Source organism: Priapulus caudatus, unplaced genomic scaffold, assembly GCF_000485595.1.
Source record: "Priapulus caudatus unplaced genomic scaffold, Priapulus_caudatus-5.0.1 Scaffold183, whole genome shotgun sequence".
Taxonomy (NCBI): Eukaryota; Metazoa; Priapulida; class Priapulimorpha; order Priapulimorphida; family Priapulidae; genus Priapulus; species Priapulus caudatus.
Window position 1 is genome coordinate 357,186 of NW_014577244.1, and position 22,178 is coordinate 379,363.

The 22,178-nt window shown below is 48.3% G+C and overlaps 1 protein-coding gene across 1 annotated transcript in view; it reads right to left on the reverse strand.

Annotated features, from left to right (window-relative positions):
- Positions 1-349: 349 nt before the first annotated feature.
- LOC106806859 overlaps positions 350-22,178 on the reverse strand; it is a 39,002-nt gene continuing 17,173 nt past the window's right edge. Inside the window, exon 4 of the mRNA XM_014808994.1 lies at positions 350-1,032. Within this exon, the coding sequence (XP_014664480.1) occupies positions 350-1,032 (683 nt within the window). The remainder of the gene's footprint in view (positions 1,033-22,178) is intronic.

A 22,178-nucleotide genomic window follows, 5' to 3' on the forward strand; every position in this document is an offset into this window, starting at 1 on the left:
CACACACACACACACACACACACACACACACACATACACACGCATGGGCGCACTCACACGCACGCACGCGCGCACGCACACACACGCACGCACACACACACACACACACACATATTACATTATATATTAATTATGTACATATTTAGGCTACGCCAGTATAAGGAACGGTCGCAATCTGCAATCTTCTCAAATATACCAACCTCCCATCAAGATCCAACCTTCTAATAAACTGACTAATAAACCTTCTGACTGATAAAATATAATTAATTAAATAAATAAATAAATAAATAAATAGATAGCTAATTAACTATATACATTCATATATATATATATATATATATATCGTTCGTTATAATTCATACCTGTCAGCCGGGCTGTTGTTGTACTTGGCCGCCAGGTTTCGCATGAATTCGCTGTAGTTGCGTCTGACGTACTCCGCCTCACGGCTCAGCGCGATGTCGCTATAGCTGTCATAGCCTAGCATCCCGGGGCGCGACGCCTTCCGCTGCGGGTCTCCCGTCGGAAACAGGCTCGTGTAGGCGAATGGGGGTACCCAGGGCGGCCGCGCCACGGCCGACGGGGCAGCGTGCTCGGCGGGTAAGTGGTAGCGCGGCGGCTCGCCGCTGTACTCCCTGTGGAAGATCGGCGTCGGCTTGCAGGGTAGCCGCTCGGCGCCAGCGTCCGTCGTCACTGGAGTCGTCGCCGGCGGCGACCGCTGCTCGACCTTCACGTCGCGTTCCGACTTGACGCTGGCCGTCTCGACGTCCGACATGTTCTGCGCCGACGACGCGTTCTCGCCGACGTCGATTTCGCTCTGCTCGCCGACGTCCGAGTCCGCATTCTTTGGTTGTTCGGGCGACGCGCATTTCGAAGCATCGTCGTCGTTGTCGTCGCCGCCGACCGTTTCCGTTATGTTCTTGATCGTCAGCCGCGACTCGACGGGTCGCGACGTTCCTTCTTCGATGGCCCGCAGGGCGGCGCTCTCGTCGCTATCGTCTTTCCTGAAGTACTTCTCGCCGTCCTTCGAGCCAGCTACGGAGAGCAGAAACAAAACCTCCATTACCGCGTGGTGGCGCGTCAGCAGCCGCAGCAGACGACGGCGACGACGTGGGACGCAGCGTCGTCGCTACGAGAACGCATCGCTGCCGAGCAGTGTCGCGAATCGTCGGCGTTGCCAACCGACGTTGTGATCTCGAATACGTTTAGAAAACTGATGCGTGCACGCAAAAACGCAGGTTCACTCAACGCAGGCACGCGCAGGCGTACACGCGCCAGTAAGTAGCTGTAGTGGTGAGCAGCGTCAAGACTGTAGCGATTCGCTGCTGGGCTGCCGATGCTATCCGTATATGATTGCAGGTGGTAATCATATCATTGCCCTGGTAATCACTGGTTGACGCGCGTCGACTTCTTTGGAGAGAGAGAGAGAGAGAGAGAGAGAGAGAGAGAACACACACACACACACACACACACACACACACACATGGAGTGTACTCTTTGATATCTCATACTATTAAACGTATATAACAAAATATTGATCATCACTGCAATGATATTTAATTGAAATAAACATGTTTATCGAGTTCAATCATACATCGTTCTCCATGTACGTACGAGTTTTACTTAATACAAGTACAATCGCCGCAATTTTTGGCAGAACTGCTCTACATCCGACAACACATAACGATGGAAACAACAACGCAACTATCTAAACTCTACTCTACTAACTAACAACTCTATCGTGCAAACGTTGCGTAACAGGCTGCCTTATAGCTATCTCTGAACATTTGAGATCTGAACTATACTCGTCCGCAGTGCTCGGCGTTCATCAACCCTACTGATTCCTGATCGAATTACGATACCCGACCCGGAGCAATGTGCGTGTGAACCTGTCGTGCACATGAACGGTTAACTAGTTCCTGACATTCGCTATACACGGCGTTCGTGTCAGCAGCTTTTGGTCTACGTGGCGAGGGGGCAACTATGGTCGATCTATATCTTTCGGCGTGGCCGCAACTACATGCTGCTGCTACCTATGGGCGCGTACACGCTGCTACGTCTCCGAACTGTAAAAAGCTATTGTAACTACGCGGCTCGCGGTAGTGTAAATTCGAGCGCAAACGAAGAAAATGTACACGGTATTCACAACTTGCTCTCTGTACAAATTATTAATTAAAAAATCAATTAATTAATTTATTAATTAATTTATTATTAATTTTAATTATCTTACAAATTGAAAAAAAGTAACTTCGATGAGGATTCAATCATAATTATCACACAATGATAACACCCTCCTGTCTATCACAGCTGTCCCTGGCTTTGGTTTCATACTGGCGAACTATTAAGTTTATAGAGATATTTACTACATCGGGTATAAAGGAAAATCTGAGATGAGCTTATAGGCAGTGATATTGGTATCCATGCTTGAAAGCTGGGAATAGGGAGGAATAGAGCTTCCCCTATCATACACCGTCGATCGCAACGTGTGAGAACGAAATTACAATTGCGACGCACCACGCGCGCTGGCGAGCGGTATTATTTTTCGTAAAACATCGATTGTTCCTGAGTTGGATTTAAGACTGCAGAATCACAGGGTGGAGGTGTAAGGTACTATATAATATAGGGACTGCATGCGTCTACTTGTGGGTGGTGAGAGCGCGCACATTGTAACGCGTATCGCGTGCGTGCTTCGTCGTCGAGTTGATGTCCGCCTCCCGCCAGAATGCAGTCACGCTGCAGCATGCACAGAAACCTTCTAATACAGAAGCAACCCAGTTTCTTTACCACGACGTTGCCACATTGGACACTGCAACCGATTTGGAAGGAAAGAAATGCAGCAGCGCTATCACAGCAGTTAAAACACATACTATCATTGTACTGTTATGTGCGGCCGCTGACTGTTCAAAAACTCGGCAAAGTAATGGCCCGACTTTCATATCTTTTCGATTTTCGAATGATTACATATTACTATTAAGTAAGAATGCATCATTATAGAAATAAAAACCCCGCGCACTATGTAATGCTGAAGCCGGCGGCGACCCTAGCGATCCTGGTGGTTCGTGGCTGTAACCGTATTTCCACGATGATAGCGAACCAGGATGGGAGGTCTCTCTGGTGATGGAAGGTATCTGTTATGAAAGGAGGTCTCTGAAACGCTGACTTTCGGAATTGGTTCAGCAGTGCGGCTGCGTGCATCGGCGTCATCTGGCGGCGATTAAGTAAGCTAGGTTCTACACGTCGGCTTTCCTGGAGTTGTGGCAGTGCAGGCAGTGAGAGCAGACGGCGCAATAGTTGCTGTTGATTTTGCTGACGCTGGCTCGCAGCTTCAGAGCCGGTCCCAGCTTCATGCCCATATTGTTCATCAGGTGGTCTTCAGTGAGCAACGCGAGCGCTGCTCCATCTATCGAATGATCTCGAAACATCTGAAAAGAGAATAGGAATTAGGTGACGTGGGAAGATTACTCTTAAACACACCACAGCTTTCCGAATGTCGTCTTTGTTTTTATAAACCATGCCAGACATTAAACAAGAAAACCGCTAGCAAGTAAAATGGGTTGCTTTGTAGAATTAGCAGTCAAAATGTGCAATATACGTGCTAACAGAATTATATACACCGTACTTACACTGCAGCCCGGGGAAGTTAATTAACAGAGTGTATATAATGAGCGCATAATATTTAAAAAAACGCACGACTGACGTTCTCGTTAAACGGCGCGCTTCCAAAAAGCAACGCGGTCCTTTTAAAGCAGAAATGAAACATTTACAAAATGATAATATTATTTATTATCTTCTTATCGACTTAACCCCGCTAACCTCTGAGTATTCCGAGCAGAGATCGATGGCGCTGACAAAATCACAGACGTCGGCAACCGACCACGTTGTCATTGACGGCCCGTCCTTGCCCTCCGCGCACGTGCTGCCACCTTTCGACGTGTCGGATCGGGTCGAATGAACACCGGGCGAATCGCGCGGTGTCGACGCGCGCGAGTTTGGGCAGATACGGTTCGGCGACGTGACTTCCGGTCGATCGCGGCCGACGACGTCGACCTCTTCGTCTTCCTTAACCGCGTCAGGCTGACTGAGCATGCGCGTGAGCAGCGTCTCCTGCTGCTGCTGCTGCTGCTGCTGGTGGTGTTGCTGCTGCTGCTGTTGCGCCGCCACCTGCATCTGGCTGGCGTACAGCTTCGACATGCTCAGTGGCGCCGCCCACGGGAAGATGGGGAACTGCGGCGCGGCTGGGTGCGGCGGCAGGCGCGTCAGTTCGTAGGCAGGCAGCGAGTCGCGCTGCCGCTTTGCACTCACGTCATACGAGTCCTGCGTGCGCGACAGTCGCTTCGGCGGCGGCGCGTCGGCGTGCGCATGCGCGTACCGGCTCTCCGCACCGCGCCCGACGTTCTGTAGACCCTTCATGCGCAGCCGCAGCTCCTCGGCGAGCTGCTCCGACTCAGTGTAGGTGGCGCTGCTGCGTCCGTCGGCGTCTGCGCGGCCACGCTCTCCCGCGGTGGTGCTAGGCGGGAGAGAGGCGCCCCGGGAGGCGTGATTCAGGATTCTCTGCCTGTCCGCCGTCAGGCCGGGCTCGTCCACCGTACTGTAACGAGAAATGTAGAAGAACGCGCCGTTAGTTTCTGTCACAGCGTAAAGTAGCGTGTGTAGACGACAGCAAGTAGCGACCAGGTGTTGTATATATATATATATAATATATACACGCACACACACACATGCGCACGCACGCACGCACGCACGCGCGCACAGCTGCACACACACACACACACACGCACACACACACGCACACACACACGCACACGCACACACACACACACGCGCACGCACACGACACGCGACACGCGACACGCACACGCACACGCACACGCACACGCGCACGCACACGACACGCACACGCACACGCACACGCACACGCACACGCACACACACACACACACACACACACACACACACACACACACACATACACACATACAATTTAGTGTATTATGGTTTTCGTGTTGATATCTTGTTATACGTTTTTGGGGACGATTTAGTGTAACAACGCTTTCCGTTAACGGAGGCATAGTCGCACAATTCCTTGACACCGCTCATGCAGCTGGGCTATTTATTTACTCATTTTCTATCTAATTATATAATGCAGGTATTCATTCACAAGTTGGGCCACATTACCAATACCCCCATTGCCACAGAATAACAATTCTCGCGCTAAAAAGTAAGAAGATGACGAAATGTTTCCCAACAATTGACGAGGCAACAACGACAGTCGCCTCTACGTTTGCTCCATATTTCACTGCAAGCCGATGAGATAGAACTTCTAATGAGTGGCGTCGGTAAGTGGTGTTCGATATACGCCTGCGTGACGGATTGCAATGTGGAAATCGAATACAGTCAGCGCGTTTTGCAATAGTTTACTAGGTCACAAGTACACTCTCTGCCCAGCGCATCTATTACGTACAGCCGAGGGGAACCGACTACCGATATGTAGGTTGAACAGTTTCTCGCCGCAGCGATGCGTGCGCGTCTGCCGACGAACGAGTATACGCGCCTATCGGCACCATCGTCATCATCCCTAGCATCTCCAGGTAGATTTATATACCTGATGAGTAATGTAGGCAATCATGCGGACGTGATCACCAGATCGTTCCTATCGTATTCGAAGCGATCGAAACTAGTTCATCTCAACCCTCGCGTTTACGCGTGCATTCCTTCCATGTCGACTTGATTTGTCGCGCTCTTCGCTCGACATCATCCTACTTCCAAAAGCCAAGATAACTCTCACAACGGAAACAAGTAAAGTTAGTTTACAACGGCGCGTTTGCAGTTGCGTTGATTTGATATAGCAAACGGACTTGTCGTACTCATGTACGTTGCGACATCACCACGATTCTTAAATCAACCAAAAAGGCTCGCACTTGAAGCAATTTTACCACAATGTAAGCTAAGTCATTTGCCGACGCTTGCGCTGTTTAAATATACCAGAATTCTCAAATCTGTAATAATTTCCACGGTTGAAGCGATGTTGTCCAGGCGTCTTTGTAGTTGTCGTGGCTGACCGAACGCCAACGAATGAGACGAATTGAGGTGATTTGGAAATTAGCGTTGCAAATCACCGCTTTGGAAAATTGAATAAATTTCAAGACATTTTATTTTATGTTAATATTATACGCTAATGTACGCGACGTTGTATTAACGTGCTCTCATTTGCTGATCGAATATTCGCATTAGCCTTTAAATGTTTAAAACGCATAGTTCAGCCGGTGAGCGTCTGTCTGCACTGACGCAGGGTGCGTTGTCATAGCACCCGCCGGCAAAGGGAGCGAGTTACCAGCTCGTATAAAAGGCGCAATTCTTCGACACAAGACTATTTCCAATCCTAACATTTTGCTTTTTAATCGATGCGACACGGAAAACACAAAAAAAGCTTTTACCCTAAGACCAGAACAGATTTTAACAATGTGTTCTATTATGGACGCAACATTTTTTCCAATCCCGGTGTCTAGAAAAATGTCCGTGAAAGAGTTCCGCTGCAGTAATTTCTGTCTATAATGTGTTATCATATACTCATAAGATTTATTCTCGATCGTTAATACAGAAAATCTGCCATAAAATCGTTCCTTCCACATTTTAGCAAGATATTTTGTATCAGTCCTTACAATTACCTTTACCGTTCTCAGAGACAAATCTACAAACTTGTACATCTAATCGGCTAATTGCGAAGACCTGACTCAACCCTTGCGATTGTCGGGATTTATAACCGTATATATTCACGAAGTCGTGACTTATAATCGAAAACAAGTTATAATTTTTTGTTGCGGTTCGCTACCGCTCCGCGTTGAGCATGATTTATAAACGCCACAGAGGGGAAATCCTTCGCAGATGACGCAGCGCAGACAAAGAGGCTTAAACATAGAGGCGGGTGCAAGCCGAAAATTAGGAGATCACACGCTGAAGGTGTGAGGTCACGGGGAAACACAATTGCGGCATTTCTTCGCACTCGCCGGTTCCCTGGTATTATTATCGCTGCCCGCTTGTGACCTAAAGAAACGCAACCGCGTCTATGCACACACGCATGTACGCGCACATTCTCTTACACATAGATGCGCACACACGCGAGCGCGCACACACATACACACACACACGCGCACACACACACACACACACACACACACACACACACACACACAAACATCCACACACATGCATACACACGCACGCGCGCACACACGCACACATACAGAACACAGACACACACGCGCGCACACACACACACACACACACACACACACGCAAACACACACACGCGCGCGCGCGCACACGCACACACACACACACACACACACACACACACACACGCGCGCGCACACGCACACACACACGCACGGAGATTTTACTGCTAAGTAGCAAGCCCCGTTTTACAGTATTACTTGCTTAAAATACACCGTAATGTCAATCATAAGACAAGAATTTTATGTATTCACTAAGCTTAAATGTAAGGACTGAGCTAACTTAGACAGTAAAGTCAGATAAGGCCCTATGGCCTATGGCTATAACAGTAAGGCCTAGTCAGCTTTATTCGTCGGACGCCAAACTGCGGGGCGAGAGAGCGGACCAGGGCCTGAGCCTACTTCACGATTGTGCTGAATTTCCACTTTCTCTACAACAAATTGCCCTTCCTCTGGCACTCTGCATTTCGGGTGCAAAAACCCACTTGCACCATTTCCTTATTTCCGCCAAACGGTGGAAAATCTCTATGCCGGATTGAATGTGGTCGAGTGGCGGTGTGGACGACCGGCAATGAGTTACTAGTACCGCTAAAGTACTGCTAGCAGTCGAGTGGTTTTTCCCCCGGAAGGCAATTGTGTGTCATAAAACCAATACGGGCTGAATACTTTGGCATCTATCTATCTGGCACATATAATCCATCAGATAGATTCACTATCGATTGCTATTAAAGAAAAGCGCATTCCGGAAAAGTAATACAAGAGCGTGGTTCCCCCTAACCTGTATTGATACAGGCGGTTCGGGTTCTGGCTTCACTCCACTTCACGCGCCTGTTACCGCACTTGCTTCTCCAGCCCGCGCATCAAGAAACAACGGAAATCGTTGCGCCCTGCAAATCCAGAAGAGCTGTACGACGGCCAAATCAGCCAAATCAAGGCGAGCAGGCTTTTTGCCTGACCTCATTTCCCTCCATGTTATTCAAGTTGCCTGGATCGATGGTAACGGGCTTGCGAACGCCCGAGGGTTTTTGGTGGAGGAGGACTCCGGTCCGAAGCCTTAGGTGCGGGGCGGGTAGAGAAAAACAATTTCTTCAGGTTATATTGTAGCTGAAGCTATTAACATACCGGGCGGATCCATATCAGGGGTTTAGGTGTTCTTCCCCGGCGGATATCCGAGTAGTCAAAGCCACATACTAAAACAGAGACTATAACGTCGTGTTAGCCTCCAGCGGCCGCGAGTGTCTAAAAAAAACAATGGCGCCGATCGCTTGAATCGTGGCGAAGGCACAGGCCGGCCAGTAACAGATTACGCAAGTTACTATAAACCGCAATGCCGCGGATTTTAATCATGGGTAATCGGCTCGGCGTATCTGGGAGGGAAGCGCTTTTTAGTTAGCTTTAGTATGGAATGTTTTATTCATTTCCATGTAATATCTTACCGTTTCACGGCGGATTAGGCCTCGCTTTAAAAAGGTCAATTTGTGGAAAATTGATTTCGGAAGAGAAGGAACTATAGCCCGAAATGCTAATGTTTTTGAATCTAAGAGTAATCTTAAATATATAGTTATGAGTATGCTAAACTAATAAAACCCATTTACTAAAATTGTAAATTCTAATTTAGTACAGTAATTATGAAATATAAGGCCTAGTTTCCCAATCTGCATTCATTACTTCACTACCCATCATCTTACAGAATAAGTTGTAAGCAAGTCCCCAACGAAAGCGATCAACGAGTGCTTCAAATGAAGCGCAACTCAATTTGGGTTGGCAGAGGGATAAATCGCCTTATCTTATTTGAAATTTGCCTGTATTTGAAGCAAACAGGTACCGGGGGGCATCATCGATGGCAAGGGTAATAAGTAGCTCGGTCCGCGGGGGGACCACATCGGCTGGCGAGACGGCGCTCTTCCGCATTCGTCACCCGATCAAGCTCCCCGGATTGGCCTTATCTAAGGTCCCGATGGATCATTTAAGCGCTATCCTCTTGGCAACCCATTGAGCTTGATTATTAAGCAAATCAATTGATCTTCTTTGATCAGGGTCCCGCAAGAGATCGACGATTGCTTATTCGCATCAATGACGAATCCAGGTTGGCTCTCAGGGACCCATTCGCTGATCCATTTAAGCAATCGATGATTTGCTTTACAATTCGCCTGATTACTTGATAATGGCTTGACTCTCTCCTATACACTTAACTATAGAACAGACTCGGTACTTAGTATACGTGTATAATAAACAGAATAAACTTAATGCTATGGTGTATAACCTGTTTTGCTTTCAATATGTTGCAATCTGAACTGGAGCAATCAAATCGCCAAATCAACTAGTGTAGGCCAGCTAATTAATTAATTAAATAATTAATAATTACACTATGTAATCTCATTAAGGCTGGCGATTAATTAATCATTGAAATTAATTTCGCAACGGCATTATTTGTTGGTGGGAAGCGACCGCATGGACTACCGCGTAAATCGTAGCTTCGAGATCAGTTGAAGGTACGGCTTTGACCGTTACCGCGTAGCGTTGATTTTTCTTCGTAGGTTCAAGTCAAGAAACATGGGGCCTTGTAAGTGAGTCGCTGCTATTGGTTGAGCTTTGTTTCGTTGATTGTTGCTATATATAATTATACAACATGCTTGTTATTTAGAAGTTATATGCTTTAATACTAGAAATAGTGATACATGATAACATAGATGCTCAGGGTGCTATAAGGCTTTCCCCCAGCCCAACTGCTTACATTCCCCAGTTTCTTTTTTACGACAGTCTGCAACTTTTGCTGTCGATTGCTTAATGAATTCAGTTCTCAATTTGCTAGGAGATCAGTCTTGGCGATTGCTTTGTCCGATTGGCTTAGGATGTCAGTGCTCGAATTGCTTGTCGATTGCTTGGATCAGTCCTCGATTATGCTTGTCGATTGTCTTATTAACAAAATCGCAAAGGCAATCGATGTGTGCGATCGCTTCTTGTGGATTGCTAAATTTTTTTGTAAGGGTTAAAGTAAAACTGTACTGCATCTGATGTTTTTGAAGTTCTTGAAACTTTTGAATATGGCGTTCGACATTGTCGATATTGGAGAGTAACCATTCAGTTCCAAATCTTTAATGGCACTTTGATATAACACTGGGACTCTAATTGGACAGATGGTATGAATATGTAAATTTATGGTACCGGATCAAGCAGCTCCAGCCAGAAGTAACCTGTTACTTCTATTTGCTATACATTTTCCTTCAAGTTCTGAGCGAGATTCTAGGGCTTCTCGGAGTTATGGACGTTGTTTTTCAAATTACTTTTGCTTCCTGATGCACAGCGCGGTTTTACATAATTATCATACGAAGTAACATGTACATCCTGTTCATGGCTTCTAAGCGGAGGGGGGCCTCCTTTTTAATATCGGGGGTGGACCACAAACTTTTTCGACGTGTGACGGAAAAAATTTGGCAAAAATCAAAGCGGATCCGGCTTATCTACAGCTCTAGACCGAACGGATGTTAGCCAAGGTCGAGACATTCGAACAATTTCTCCGACATTCATCAGCGACCATAGTTGCCCACTGCCTGATCTGATGTGAAAGCGGCCACATTGAATAGAACTGGTCGTGCTGGCGGCGAGCCGGGGGCGCGAGGAGAGTGGTTGCTCCCACACTAAAAATAACGGGGTCGACGAAATATATATATTTACTGGCACAATTGGATATGGTTTCGTTATCCTCTGCCCACGGGTAACGGAAATGACCTGGCCGGGCCGCATTTTCGTCCAGCCTCAGACGGTCGGCTGCCAAATATTCTGTCCATTCCCAAGGCGCAAGGATTCTGGCGAGGATATTGTTTAAGCAATAACATCGTACAGGATTTGACACGAGGCAATATAAATTTAGTTTTACATGCAGATTTAAACATTTTTGCCGTTGTCCGGGAGATCCCTAGTTTTTAGCTGCATCTGAGCATAGTCCAGTATGCAGCTTGTAAGAATCGCATGATGTCCGTGCTTGGATGTAGGGCTAATTGGACTGGACTAACTTGAGCACGGTGGCGAAGCTGAAGCTTAGCTATCTTTGGCTATAGATGCCCGTCATGGCGTCGCGTTCATTGTTCCGGAGTTTTACCGCCCGATAGCGGTAGAAAGAAGTTCGCCGTTCACCGCAATCGAACCTCAACATCGCCACAGTAAGTTTTACTCGTAGTGTAGTACTCGAGGGACAGTTCCAGGTTCCTGTAGAAGACTATTGCGGGTCAGTTTTCAAAAGGGTCACTTGTAAGATACGCTCCCGTATATACCTTTACATAAAACTAAGTTGGGAGCACCACAAATTCTTATCAGAGCCAAGCATATATAATCAGAAAACGAAAGATAGCGATACTACGATACGTTCGGCCAACGGGAGGGGTAAATCTGAAAGGCAGAGCAGAGGCATTTCATTAGGGATGAATCCGAAGGGGCTGGGGTTCATAAGAGGGTCAATATGGTGTCCATGACAGTGTCCGCACAGAAGAAGTACTATATAAATGAGGGTGTGAACATTCACTCCTTTAATACTTTAAATGGTATAGGGGGTATTAGGAGGTCCAAATGCGTGCAGGGACGGGCGACTATCGAAGTGAAAATATTCAGCCAAATTGGTGCGGCAGCAAGTGCAATGCGCGAGAGCGGGCCTTTCGCACTCCTCAGGCGCCAAGCTACCGCTGATAGTCGGTGTACTAGCTCAATGGTAGGCCGCCATTTCTTAAAAACTCCCACTATAAAATACTATACTCCCAATAACCATCACTATATTATGGGTGCGAGAGATTGGAGGTCCAGCACAGTAAAGGTCAGTGGGCACATGGGCAGACTTTTTAACCCCATTTCTGAGGACAGAATTTGGTCTGACGGGAGCGGCGATTTGAAAAACTTTTTTTTGTTTTTTAGCGGTGACCCTTAGCATTTTTTATGGCTTTAATTGAAAAGGACGGCATGAAATGTCCCTTCCTGCTGACATCGCGAGAGATAAGTGTCGGAATACCTTTTGACCCTCAAGAGAGGGTTTAAACTGGATTTTTGTTGACCTTGTCTGTTAGAAAAGAATTGACCTGGCCCGGTTTGCTCAGTAGAATTCTAAATACATGGCCTGGATGTATGAGGCTACAATGTCACAAGTGAAAAATTCAAAAGCTAAAATTTGGTTAAAGAAGGTGTATGTTCCTTAAATCGTATAACACTTTCTATGTCATCTCCGGATTACTGTCAGTATGTTTTACATGTAAACTGTGACTACCAAATGTTGCATTTTTTTTTATACCACTAATTTTAAATTCTCAGTTTTTGATATTTATAGTTACACTGGGATGGGAAAAGACAGTTCTATGAGAAACAGCTATAGCTACTCTAGTTCTAACCCGGGTATTAATCTACAATCTGTTTAATTATAAGTAATAAAGAATTCGTGACCATAGGCCAGGCAGCTCGAATCGACCGCCCAGAGATGTGTAAAATCTCGGCGGGCATGTAAACATTGCAACTCACTTGTCGCAAACGACTCCTGCTTTAAAAATCGGCATGAAGTATAAGGAAAACTGGGTTTAAAGTAAAGGATTTTTTTATAAATAGATGAATAGGAAGGGGGTTTAATTTAAAATCAGCGAAATTAACACCAGAAACGCAATATGGCTTTACTCGATATTCCAAAAATATGTCCTGCAATAATATATGGGCAGACATGTCATTCGGCATGTACATTTACATAACAACAGCTGGCTTACCAAAAGTTTTCGTGAAAAGAGCTGACCAGGTGTAGGGTCATAGGGTCTATGTCTCCCAGGTACTACAGAATACGTAGGCCCTGGGTTACCGGTCCGGTATACCGCAAACGTACCACCCCTGGTCACTATTTGATATGGTTAGGATAGGGCTACGGTTAAGGGAGTAGGCGTAGGCGCACTCCAGACCGTTAGTAGAGTAGGCGAGTACGGTCGGCAATATTAGATAGTACCATGGTACAGTTCTGGTATACCGGACCGTACCCAGGGTAGTACCCGCGGCATAATACCCGCGGGGAGCATAGGACCTTCTCAGCGTGCAGGACTCTACGTCGTTGATACATGCACTGTACTGTCTAGGAAGAGTATTTTCGTAAAATAGTACGCGTGATAACAGAACATATTTCTACCGCCCTGAGCGAATGAAAGATGTGTTAGTTAGTGGCCCAGATGCAATAATTCCATGTGTTATCGGATTAATGAATGCCTATTATGCCTGATTTTCGGACTTAATTTAATTTTAATTATAATTTTAGATAATTTTAATCAAATGAAAACATAACCGTCGTTACGAATCGCAGGCTAAAGTGATTCAAACTGAGCAAATCTACAATTTAGAATCGACCGATGCGATGACTTTGGACGACCCCTCCCCGGTCCGCGAGATACGACTTTCATCCATCCCTGATCAACGATGATAGCGACAGACTTGTTCACGACAGAGCACCTTAGCCAGCTACCGGAAGCGATGGTACAGGAAGCCGGCGCCCGCGCTAACCTGAATACGTCAGATTGTGTTCCTGCGCGACCGCTACTCGGCGAGACGCTGCGTTTCAGTACCGTGCGAACTGAGAGCGAGGCCCACCGCGACATTCAGAGAACCCAGTCTGCTGCTCTCTGTGCATCGCCCTGGCAACGTCGACGACGTCGCACCGCGCAGTGGCTCTTCCTTCCTGTCCAATCCCAACCACATAGACTGGTCCTCCGTACAGGATCTTGTCAAGCCGTACGACCTGACATACAGAACGGCGAGATGTGTTTCGAGAGGTTTAGATTGCGGCAGCAACAAGGCTGTGCTTACCTATCAAAGCCCTGCGCAGGGCAGTAAAGGCCCTGCATTCAGTTCAAACGCTCGTGCTGACACCTCGAACGGTATTCCAGTACGTGAGCGCACGAGAGACGCCAAGGACTGGAAGCGTCTCATCAGACACAATGGCAAGAGCAAGAGCTGCCTGCTAGCGAAAGGGTATCCTGTCGACAACAGTCTCGCCCCCCTGTGCGAACTGTGAGGTGCCGGAGGAGCTCGGCCGTCGTACGGTATATACACAGAATAGTTCGTATAATATTATATATAATTATATATAATAAATTAATATTTTAATTATATATATAAATTAATATTTAATTATATATATAATAAATATTTAAATTATATAATTATTGAACATTATATATATTATTATTATTATGAAGATTAGGATATACCGAAAGGTTGATCGAAGAGCGATTGCCTCCGTGTGCGGACATAATGACACGTGGTTTGTTGCGCGTAACGGTCGTAACATTATAAGTTTAGTTAACTTAAAGAGTTTAGTGTTAACTAAGTGCGATAATATATATATATATCTATATATATATAATATAAATCAGCAACTAAACCTTAGGTAATTTAATTAGCTCTTGCTAGATAATGTGTCTGGTTTGCACGACAACGGGTGCATCTAACGCATGTGCCCGCCATCTATACCCTGTCATCACCTGTGCCAGGGCGTACGGAGGTAGCAAGCATGGAGACCGCTACAGTCGCTGCTTGCTGCGCATGAGGTCGTCGCGTTGTTGTTTACTAGAGCTAGCTAATACATGAATTAATCTTGATCACACACGTTTGTTTACCGCCCCGCCATTCACTCATTCTGCGATCCCGCCTTACTGAACATTCACATCCAACAACGTGTTTTACTAGCTCCCAGGCCACAACATATATATGGCTTATCTGAGTAATACCGTACGCGAGCTTCGAAAAGCGGTTAACATGTCGCGACATCGTGTCACAGAACAGGGGAAGGCTGGCGGTAGAAAAGCTGCCCAGAGCGCAGTCAGAGCCACGTTGAAGGGGGATCAGACAATGATGAGATGCGGCGAGCGGAGGCGCTTCACGTGCCTGAACTGGTCGCCCTAACACGCACGCGCCGCACCCCAACCATCGCAGCCACAGGTTACGTCCTGTTCTGCTATCATCTATGACAAATACGGACGTACGCATATATATACGCTCCGTATGACACTATTTGTCATTGAAAGAATTCATTCCTATGACAAATATGTTGTATGTGCGTGCGCATCATAATTGAGTTTACGGACGGCTTATATGAACGCAAAGCAGGCTGAATTCAGCTTTACGAAAACAAAGTGGAGCTCGCCAATATTTGTCATAGGACGAAATCTCCTATGACAAATAGTGCATAGTACGAGCGTATATATATGCTAGTCGTACGTTATCATAGATGCAAGCAGAACATGCTTGACAGGTACGCACGCGGCGTGCAAGATGCAGATTTCAATTTACAGCTGTGTAGCGCCATAAGCACGCGTACTGCTATAACACACGAATGAAGCGATCATGTACATAAAACACGACTATTCAGACACACCACGTAATAATACTACTAGGTGAGATCTTGGGAGAATAAACTAGGGGAGCTAGCCTTTCGCACTGCTAGCTGCTCGTTAAAATGGACCTGTCGCCCTCGCTGGAATTTTGCATGTTTCCCTCATATGATTACAATCGCACGGGCAATTTATCTTATTTTAGTGAGTCACTGTAACCTCAATTATTAACTTAAAGCAGCTCCAACTCTACTAACTGTGCTAGCATAATGTGTGCGCTGCGTTCGTGCGTGCGTGCGTACGTTGCTGTTGTGTGGGTGGGGGGGGGGTCTAAAAACATATGTTTCAGTCAATGAACATTAACCTTGAAACTCAAATAACGTAAAAATTTATGCGTGACTGCAGACCGTAATGGCTATGTTGCGACACATAGCAGAATTTTAAATTTATATAAATACGAGGATTTGTGCAATCAGCAATCCAGAAAAAAACTCAGGAATTCACACAGTTATCATGTAATACCTTTTGGCAGCTGTAAAATTAAGGTAGAAATAATTGAGCGTTCGTGTTCGATAAAAGTATCGTTTAACATAAGACTCGGTTTTTTTTTAAGCAAACTCCGTGTTTCAATACACACGATCGGCGAATTCAGTGTCTAGTGTCTACACGTCACCACACAGATCTATTATAGATTTATGCGGTTTTATCATCAGATATCGAACAAGAGAATTTGAATATTTGCATAGTGTGTACTAGTACTTGATATCAAATTTTAACGACAGGGGTTGAATAATTTACATTCCATCCCGCCGCCATTTTTATTTGTTCCCAGCCCGGACGTAAATATTGAGTAGGCCTAACATTCGACTTCATATACGGACACGAAAATGGCAAAAGCAAACACTGCGCTGGTTCGATGGCAGTATCAGGATGGGTTTGGCGACCTATTTTCAACAGATTAGCTAGCATCAATCGATCAACTTGGCGAACGAGCCAAAGAAGCAGATCTACCAGTCCGCACTGCAGCGCCCAGAATCATTCGTTGAATCTTCAGTGACAACAGGTGACATCTCTACGTTATCTAACTGAACGTCAGCCTCTCTGACTTGGCATACGTCATCTATCAGAGTATACTGAGATTCTTATTAGTCTGTATAATCTTGCTAATGTAGGAGAGAAAGCGATTGCTGATGTCAATCAAACGCCTGCCTTCGCCATTAACCATTTCGGACGATCGATTTGATTTGTTTGTTATTCTTGTTTAGTATTGGTTATTATATTATCCCAAATAAGATACGATATTATGCCCCATCGGCTGACAGCCCTATAACCTACGACAGTTAAATAGAACCCTCGGCAAAGAATGTCACCTATATAGGCTGTCATTCGCTTACGTTTGTTCAGGGCGAGCCGGCTATACAGTTCAACAGCATATTATACCCGACCGCGAAGGGATGTAAATAAAAAACGAAATTTCTGCGCGCGGTGATAATCCTCCTGAGTAATCCTCTAAGAAAAAAAAAAGTTACAGCGAACGTTACATGCGTCGCATGCGTAAATCGCTTGCATACGCAGCAGGACACGCGGCGCGGCGGCCTTACGTTTACACAATAGCTGGTTCATTGATATCGTTGCTAAGCAGACACGGTACCACCGCGCTGCAAGCATTATAATATCGGTACAGCGAGCGGTAACGATCTGGTTAAACAGCTTCAATATATGTAGTTATTATCGAATGAAATGATAATTTACAAACGTAAAGGCGTCTCTGATACGTCATCAAAGATCGTTGCGGTTCTTTGAACATCGCGCAACGTTTTCTTTACATTATTTCTCACTTTCCCAACGGAGCGTCGGTAAATATGATGACACGGGAACCGAGCCCGAGTTGTGCGGTCAGCGCAATAGCCGATGAAGTGTCTGGAGCGTGCCGACTGGCTTAGCCTGCATAAAAATATATTGTTTTTGTGTTTCTCACATATTGCGTGAAAGTGAAGTAATATCACCTGTCATTACACATGACTTGTCCTTTCTAATTGATGCAATGGAGAGAAAAAACAGGAAACTGCGCATCCGTAATTTCCACCGGGACTGATCGTATATACGTTACCCGGTAGTGTCAACGGTCACGCTCCGTTCGTTGCCCCGCGAAACGTGAAAGTTCGCTGAAGAAACAGCTTGTTGGCGTAGCGTTGCGGAGCGCCCCTGGCAGCGCGCAGGTCACACCCCAGGTCACGGGGCCGTAAATCAACCATGGCGCTGCGGTCGTAATTCCCCCCCCCCTGCTTCCACTCACCGCCGCCACCCCACCATGCGCGCGCCATTATCTTGTCTGCGCCGGCTGTACGTACGAGAGAGTGCATGACCCGGTTCAAGGGGTTTCTAGCTGAGCGGGTCTAAGCCGCAACTCCGTGAGGGTATTGTCTGTGGCGATGTTGACTCTCCCCAGCGTCGCGCGCGCGCTCGTCCGTCTATTTCGCACGCTCGGCAGCGGCGGACGATTGCACGGAAGTAGGCCAATGCGACGCCGGCGGCCACGGTGCGCAGACAACAATGTCCGACCCATATACCGCCGAGAATGACCTAATAATACATTGTTTCCCAATCGCAACTCGCCTATCTCGCCTCGCCGAACGAGCGCTCTCGTGCGGCGAGCGAGTGAACGCTGCCACAGTCGACAAGCAGTCGCTTGGGCAGACGACCGCGCTGAAGGCTCTCTCTCCGCGTGTGTGTGTCTCTGGGACACGCGCGTACAGTGTATAGGCCTCCGCGTAAGACAGGGAGCTAGCTTCTGTGTGGTTTTACCTGCGTTCTTTATACGCGTGCGCGCTATCGCGTCGGCGTCGTTACAACTGCTACACGACACAACGCTTAGACGACACAGGTGCTGGGCAGCCTGTAACTATTGCTAGTATACGTCTGCTGATCGAGTGTAACTAAGGAAGCTACAGGTGCTGTTGAGTCGCTGGTGTGATCATTGGTCATCGGTCCATCTATCCGCGATACGTAGCCGCGCGGTAACCTCTCAGTAACCGTATCGGCGCTGTATTGTTCGCAGTCGCTCAGCGCATGGCTTCAAGCTGATCCTCATCCATAGCAGCAGCAGCCAGCAGCAGCAGCAGCAGCAGCGACGACAACACCACCACGGTAGCAGAAGCACAATCAACGAGACACAACAGGCAGCAGCAATAAGCAGAGCAGTGGGGCGGCAACCGTCCTCCGTAATTCTCCCCCCTCTCTCTCCCTCTCTCTCTCCAGTCTCTCTCTCTCCTCTCTCTCTACCAAAGCCAGTCGAGGCGCGTCAACCAGTGATTACCAGGCAATGAATATGATTACACACCTGCAATCATAACGGATAGCAATCGGCAGCCCAGCCAGGGCGAATCGCTACAGGTCTTGACGCTTGCTCACCCACGTACAGCTACTTTACTGCGCGTGTTACGCCTGCGCAGTGCCTGCGTTGAAGTGAACCTGCGTTTATTGCGTGCACGCAATCAAGTTTTCTAACCGGTATCGGAGATCACAGCGCGACGTCGGGTTGCAACGCCGAGATTCGCGACACACTGCTCGGTCAGCGATGGGAGTTCTTGTAGCGACGACGCTGCGTCCCCACGTCGTCGCCGTCGTCTGCTGGGCGGCTGCTGACGGCGCCACCCGCGGTAATGGAGGTTATTGTTTTCTGCTCTCCGTAGCTGCTCGAAGAGACGGGCGAGAAGTAACTTCAGGAAAGACGATAGGGCGGACGCAAGCGCCGCCTGCGGGCCATCGAAGAAGGAACGTCGCGACCCGTCGAGTCGCGGCTGACGATCAAGAACATAAGACGAAACGGTTCGCGGGCGACGACAACGACGACGATGCTTCGAAAATGGACGTCGCCCGAGAAACCAAAGAATGCGACCTCGGACGTCGGGCGAGGCAGAGCAAATCGACGTCGGCGAGAACTAGAGGCGTCGGTCGGGGCGCAGAACATGTCGGTTACGTCGATGACGCGCCAGCGTCAAGTCGGAACGCGCGTGAAGGTCGAGCACGGTCGCCGCCCGGCGACGAACTCCAGTGACGAACAGCGGACGCTGGCGCCGGGGCTACCACTGCAAGCCGACCCGGATTTCCACAGGAGTACAGCGGCGAGCCGCCGCCGCAACCCACTTACCCCGCGAACGGCTGGCCGGTCGCCGATCGCGCCGTGGCGCCGGCCGCCCTGGTACCCCCATCTCGCCTAGCACAGAGCCTGTTCCGGACGGAGACCCGCAGCGGAAGGCCGTCGCGCCCGCGATGCAGGCTAATGAACAGCTATAGCGACATCGCGCTGAGCGTGAGGCGGAGTCACGTCCGACGCAACTAACAAGCGACTTCAGCGAACCTGGCGCCAAGTACAACAACTAGCCCGGCTGAAACAGTATGAAAATTATAACGAACGAATAATAGATATATATATATATAATATATATAATATATAATATGAATGTATATAGTTAATTAGCTAATCTATTTATTATTATTTATTTATTTAATTAATTATATTATCAGTCAGAAGGTTTTAATTAGTCAGTTTATTCAGAAAGGTTGGATCTTGATGGGAGGTTGGTATATTTGAGAAGATTGCAGATGCGACCCTGTTCCTTATACTGGACGTAGCCTAAAAAATGTACATAATTAATATATAAATGTAATATGTGTGTGCTGTGTGCTGTTGTGGCGTGCGGTGTGTTGTGCGTGGCGCGCGTGGTGCGTGTGAGTGCGCAGACCATGCGTGTTATGTGTGTGTGGTGTGGTGTGTGGTGTGTGTGTGTCGTGGTGCGTGCGTGCGTGGTGCTGTGTGGTGTGTGTGCGACGTGATTGTGGGTGGCGCGCGCAGTGCGTGCGTGTGGAGCTCGGCACATGCGTGTGTCATGTGTGCTGTGTGTGTGTGTGTGTGTGTGTGTGTGTGTGGTGTGTGTGTGTGTATGTGTGTGTGTGTGTGTGTGAGTGTGTTGGTGTGTGTGCGGCGCCGGGTGTGTGCCGTGCGTTGCGTGCGTGTGTGTGTGTGTGTGTGTGTGTGCTGGGGTGTGTAGTTTATGGTGTGTGGTTGTGTGTGTGTGTAGTGTTGTGTGTGGGTGTGTGTGTGTCATGTGTGTGTGATAGACGGTATGCCTTGCTGATGTGGTGTGATTACTAAGCTAGTTTCATTTACTATAACGCCTGCAGTACAGAACGCAATGCTGGCTAGAAGCGGCGGGGCCTCTGTGTAATAGTAATACTATTACCCATCAAATAGATCAGCGGTTCTCGCTTCTTCTACGCACAACCGCAGCGAATCCTATTCAGAGCCTGAGAGCAAAACAGTTCTTTTCGGCGAACAGGCCCGCGAGGGAGATAGGGGTTGTGGGCCAGGCGGGGAGCGAGGCGGGGGACGCTCAGTCATGCGCTCGCCTGTGCGTTAGCCAACGCGGCCATGTACATAATTAGCCGCTCGACTATTTGCGAGCGACGTTACGGCGCAGATGCTGTTCCGGGTCTGCTCGCGCTAGTTCTGTTTTAGCGGTATCGTCTGTCGCAAGTGGCTGGCGATCGTCGCGGTGAGAACGCGCGCGGGTTCGTTCAACCGGCGAAAAGCGGGCGTGCACTGCCCGCGACCTGACGATTGGGTTTGTGTTGTCTAACCCGGCGTGTGCCGTTTGCGCCATCCCGTGGCGCTCACTACTACAGCGTACTCCGTCGGCTATCGAGATGCTATATTTTTAACACGATCACGATCTCGCATTGCTGGTAGGTTTACCCCGCTCTCTGCTCGCTCATGACGTCTCCTTCGCACCGCGCGCTGGATGCATTGGCCTGCGCGCGGTGCCTGTGTGAAACGCCGAGAGTGCACGCCGGATCGGGCGTCGGCGACGTCGCGCGAGCGCGCGGTGGGCGTTCGCCATGTGACGCGGCCCCCCGCGCCAGAGGACGTTGGACAATGACAGCGCTAGTAACCCACTGGTGTTGCGCGCCGGCAGTGGCTGTGTGGCTGCGGATGTGTGTGTGTGTGTGTGTGGGCGTGTCCGTGTGCGTGTGCGCGTGTGCGTGTGCGTGTGCGTGTGGCGTGTGCGTGGTGCGTGTGGTTGCGTTCTGTGCGTGGGCGGTGTGCCCGTGGTGTGTGTGTGCGCGTGTGTGTCTGTGTTGTGTGTGGTGTGTGTGTGTGTGTGTGTGTGTGTGTGTGTGTGCGCGCGTGGTGTGTGTGTGTGTTGGTGCGCGCGTGCGTGCGTGCGTGCGTGGGTGTGTGTGTGTGTGCGCGTGGTGTGTGTAGCTGCGTGCGTGCGTGCGTGCGTGCGTGCGTGGGCGTGGCGTGTGTGGTGTGGTGTGTACGGCGTACGTGGTGTGCGCGCGACGTGTGTGTTTGTGTGTGAGTTTGTGTGTTGTCGTGTGTGTGTGTGTGTGTGTATGTGCGAGCGGTCGTGTGGCGCGGTGCGTGTGTTTGTGTGTGTGTGTTGTGTGTTTGTGTGTGTGTGTGTGTGTGTGTGTGTGTGTTGTGTGTTGTGGTGTGTGTGTGTGTGTGTGACTGGCTGTGTGTATGTGTGTGTGTACGATGTGTACGTTGTATGGTTTGTATGTTTTGTGCGCTGTGTGTGTGCGTGCGTCGCGGCGTGGTGTTGGTCGC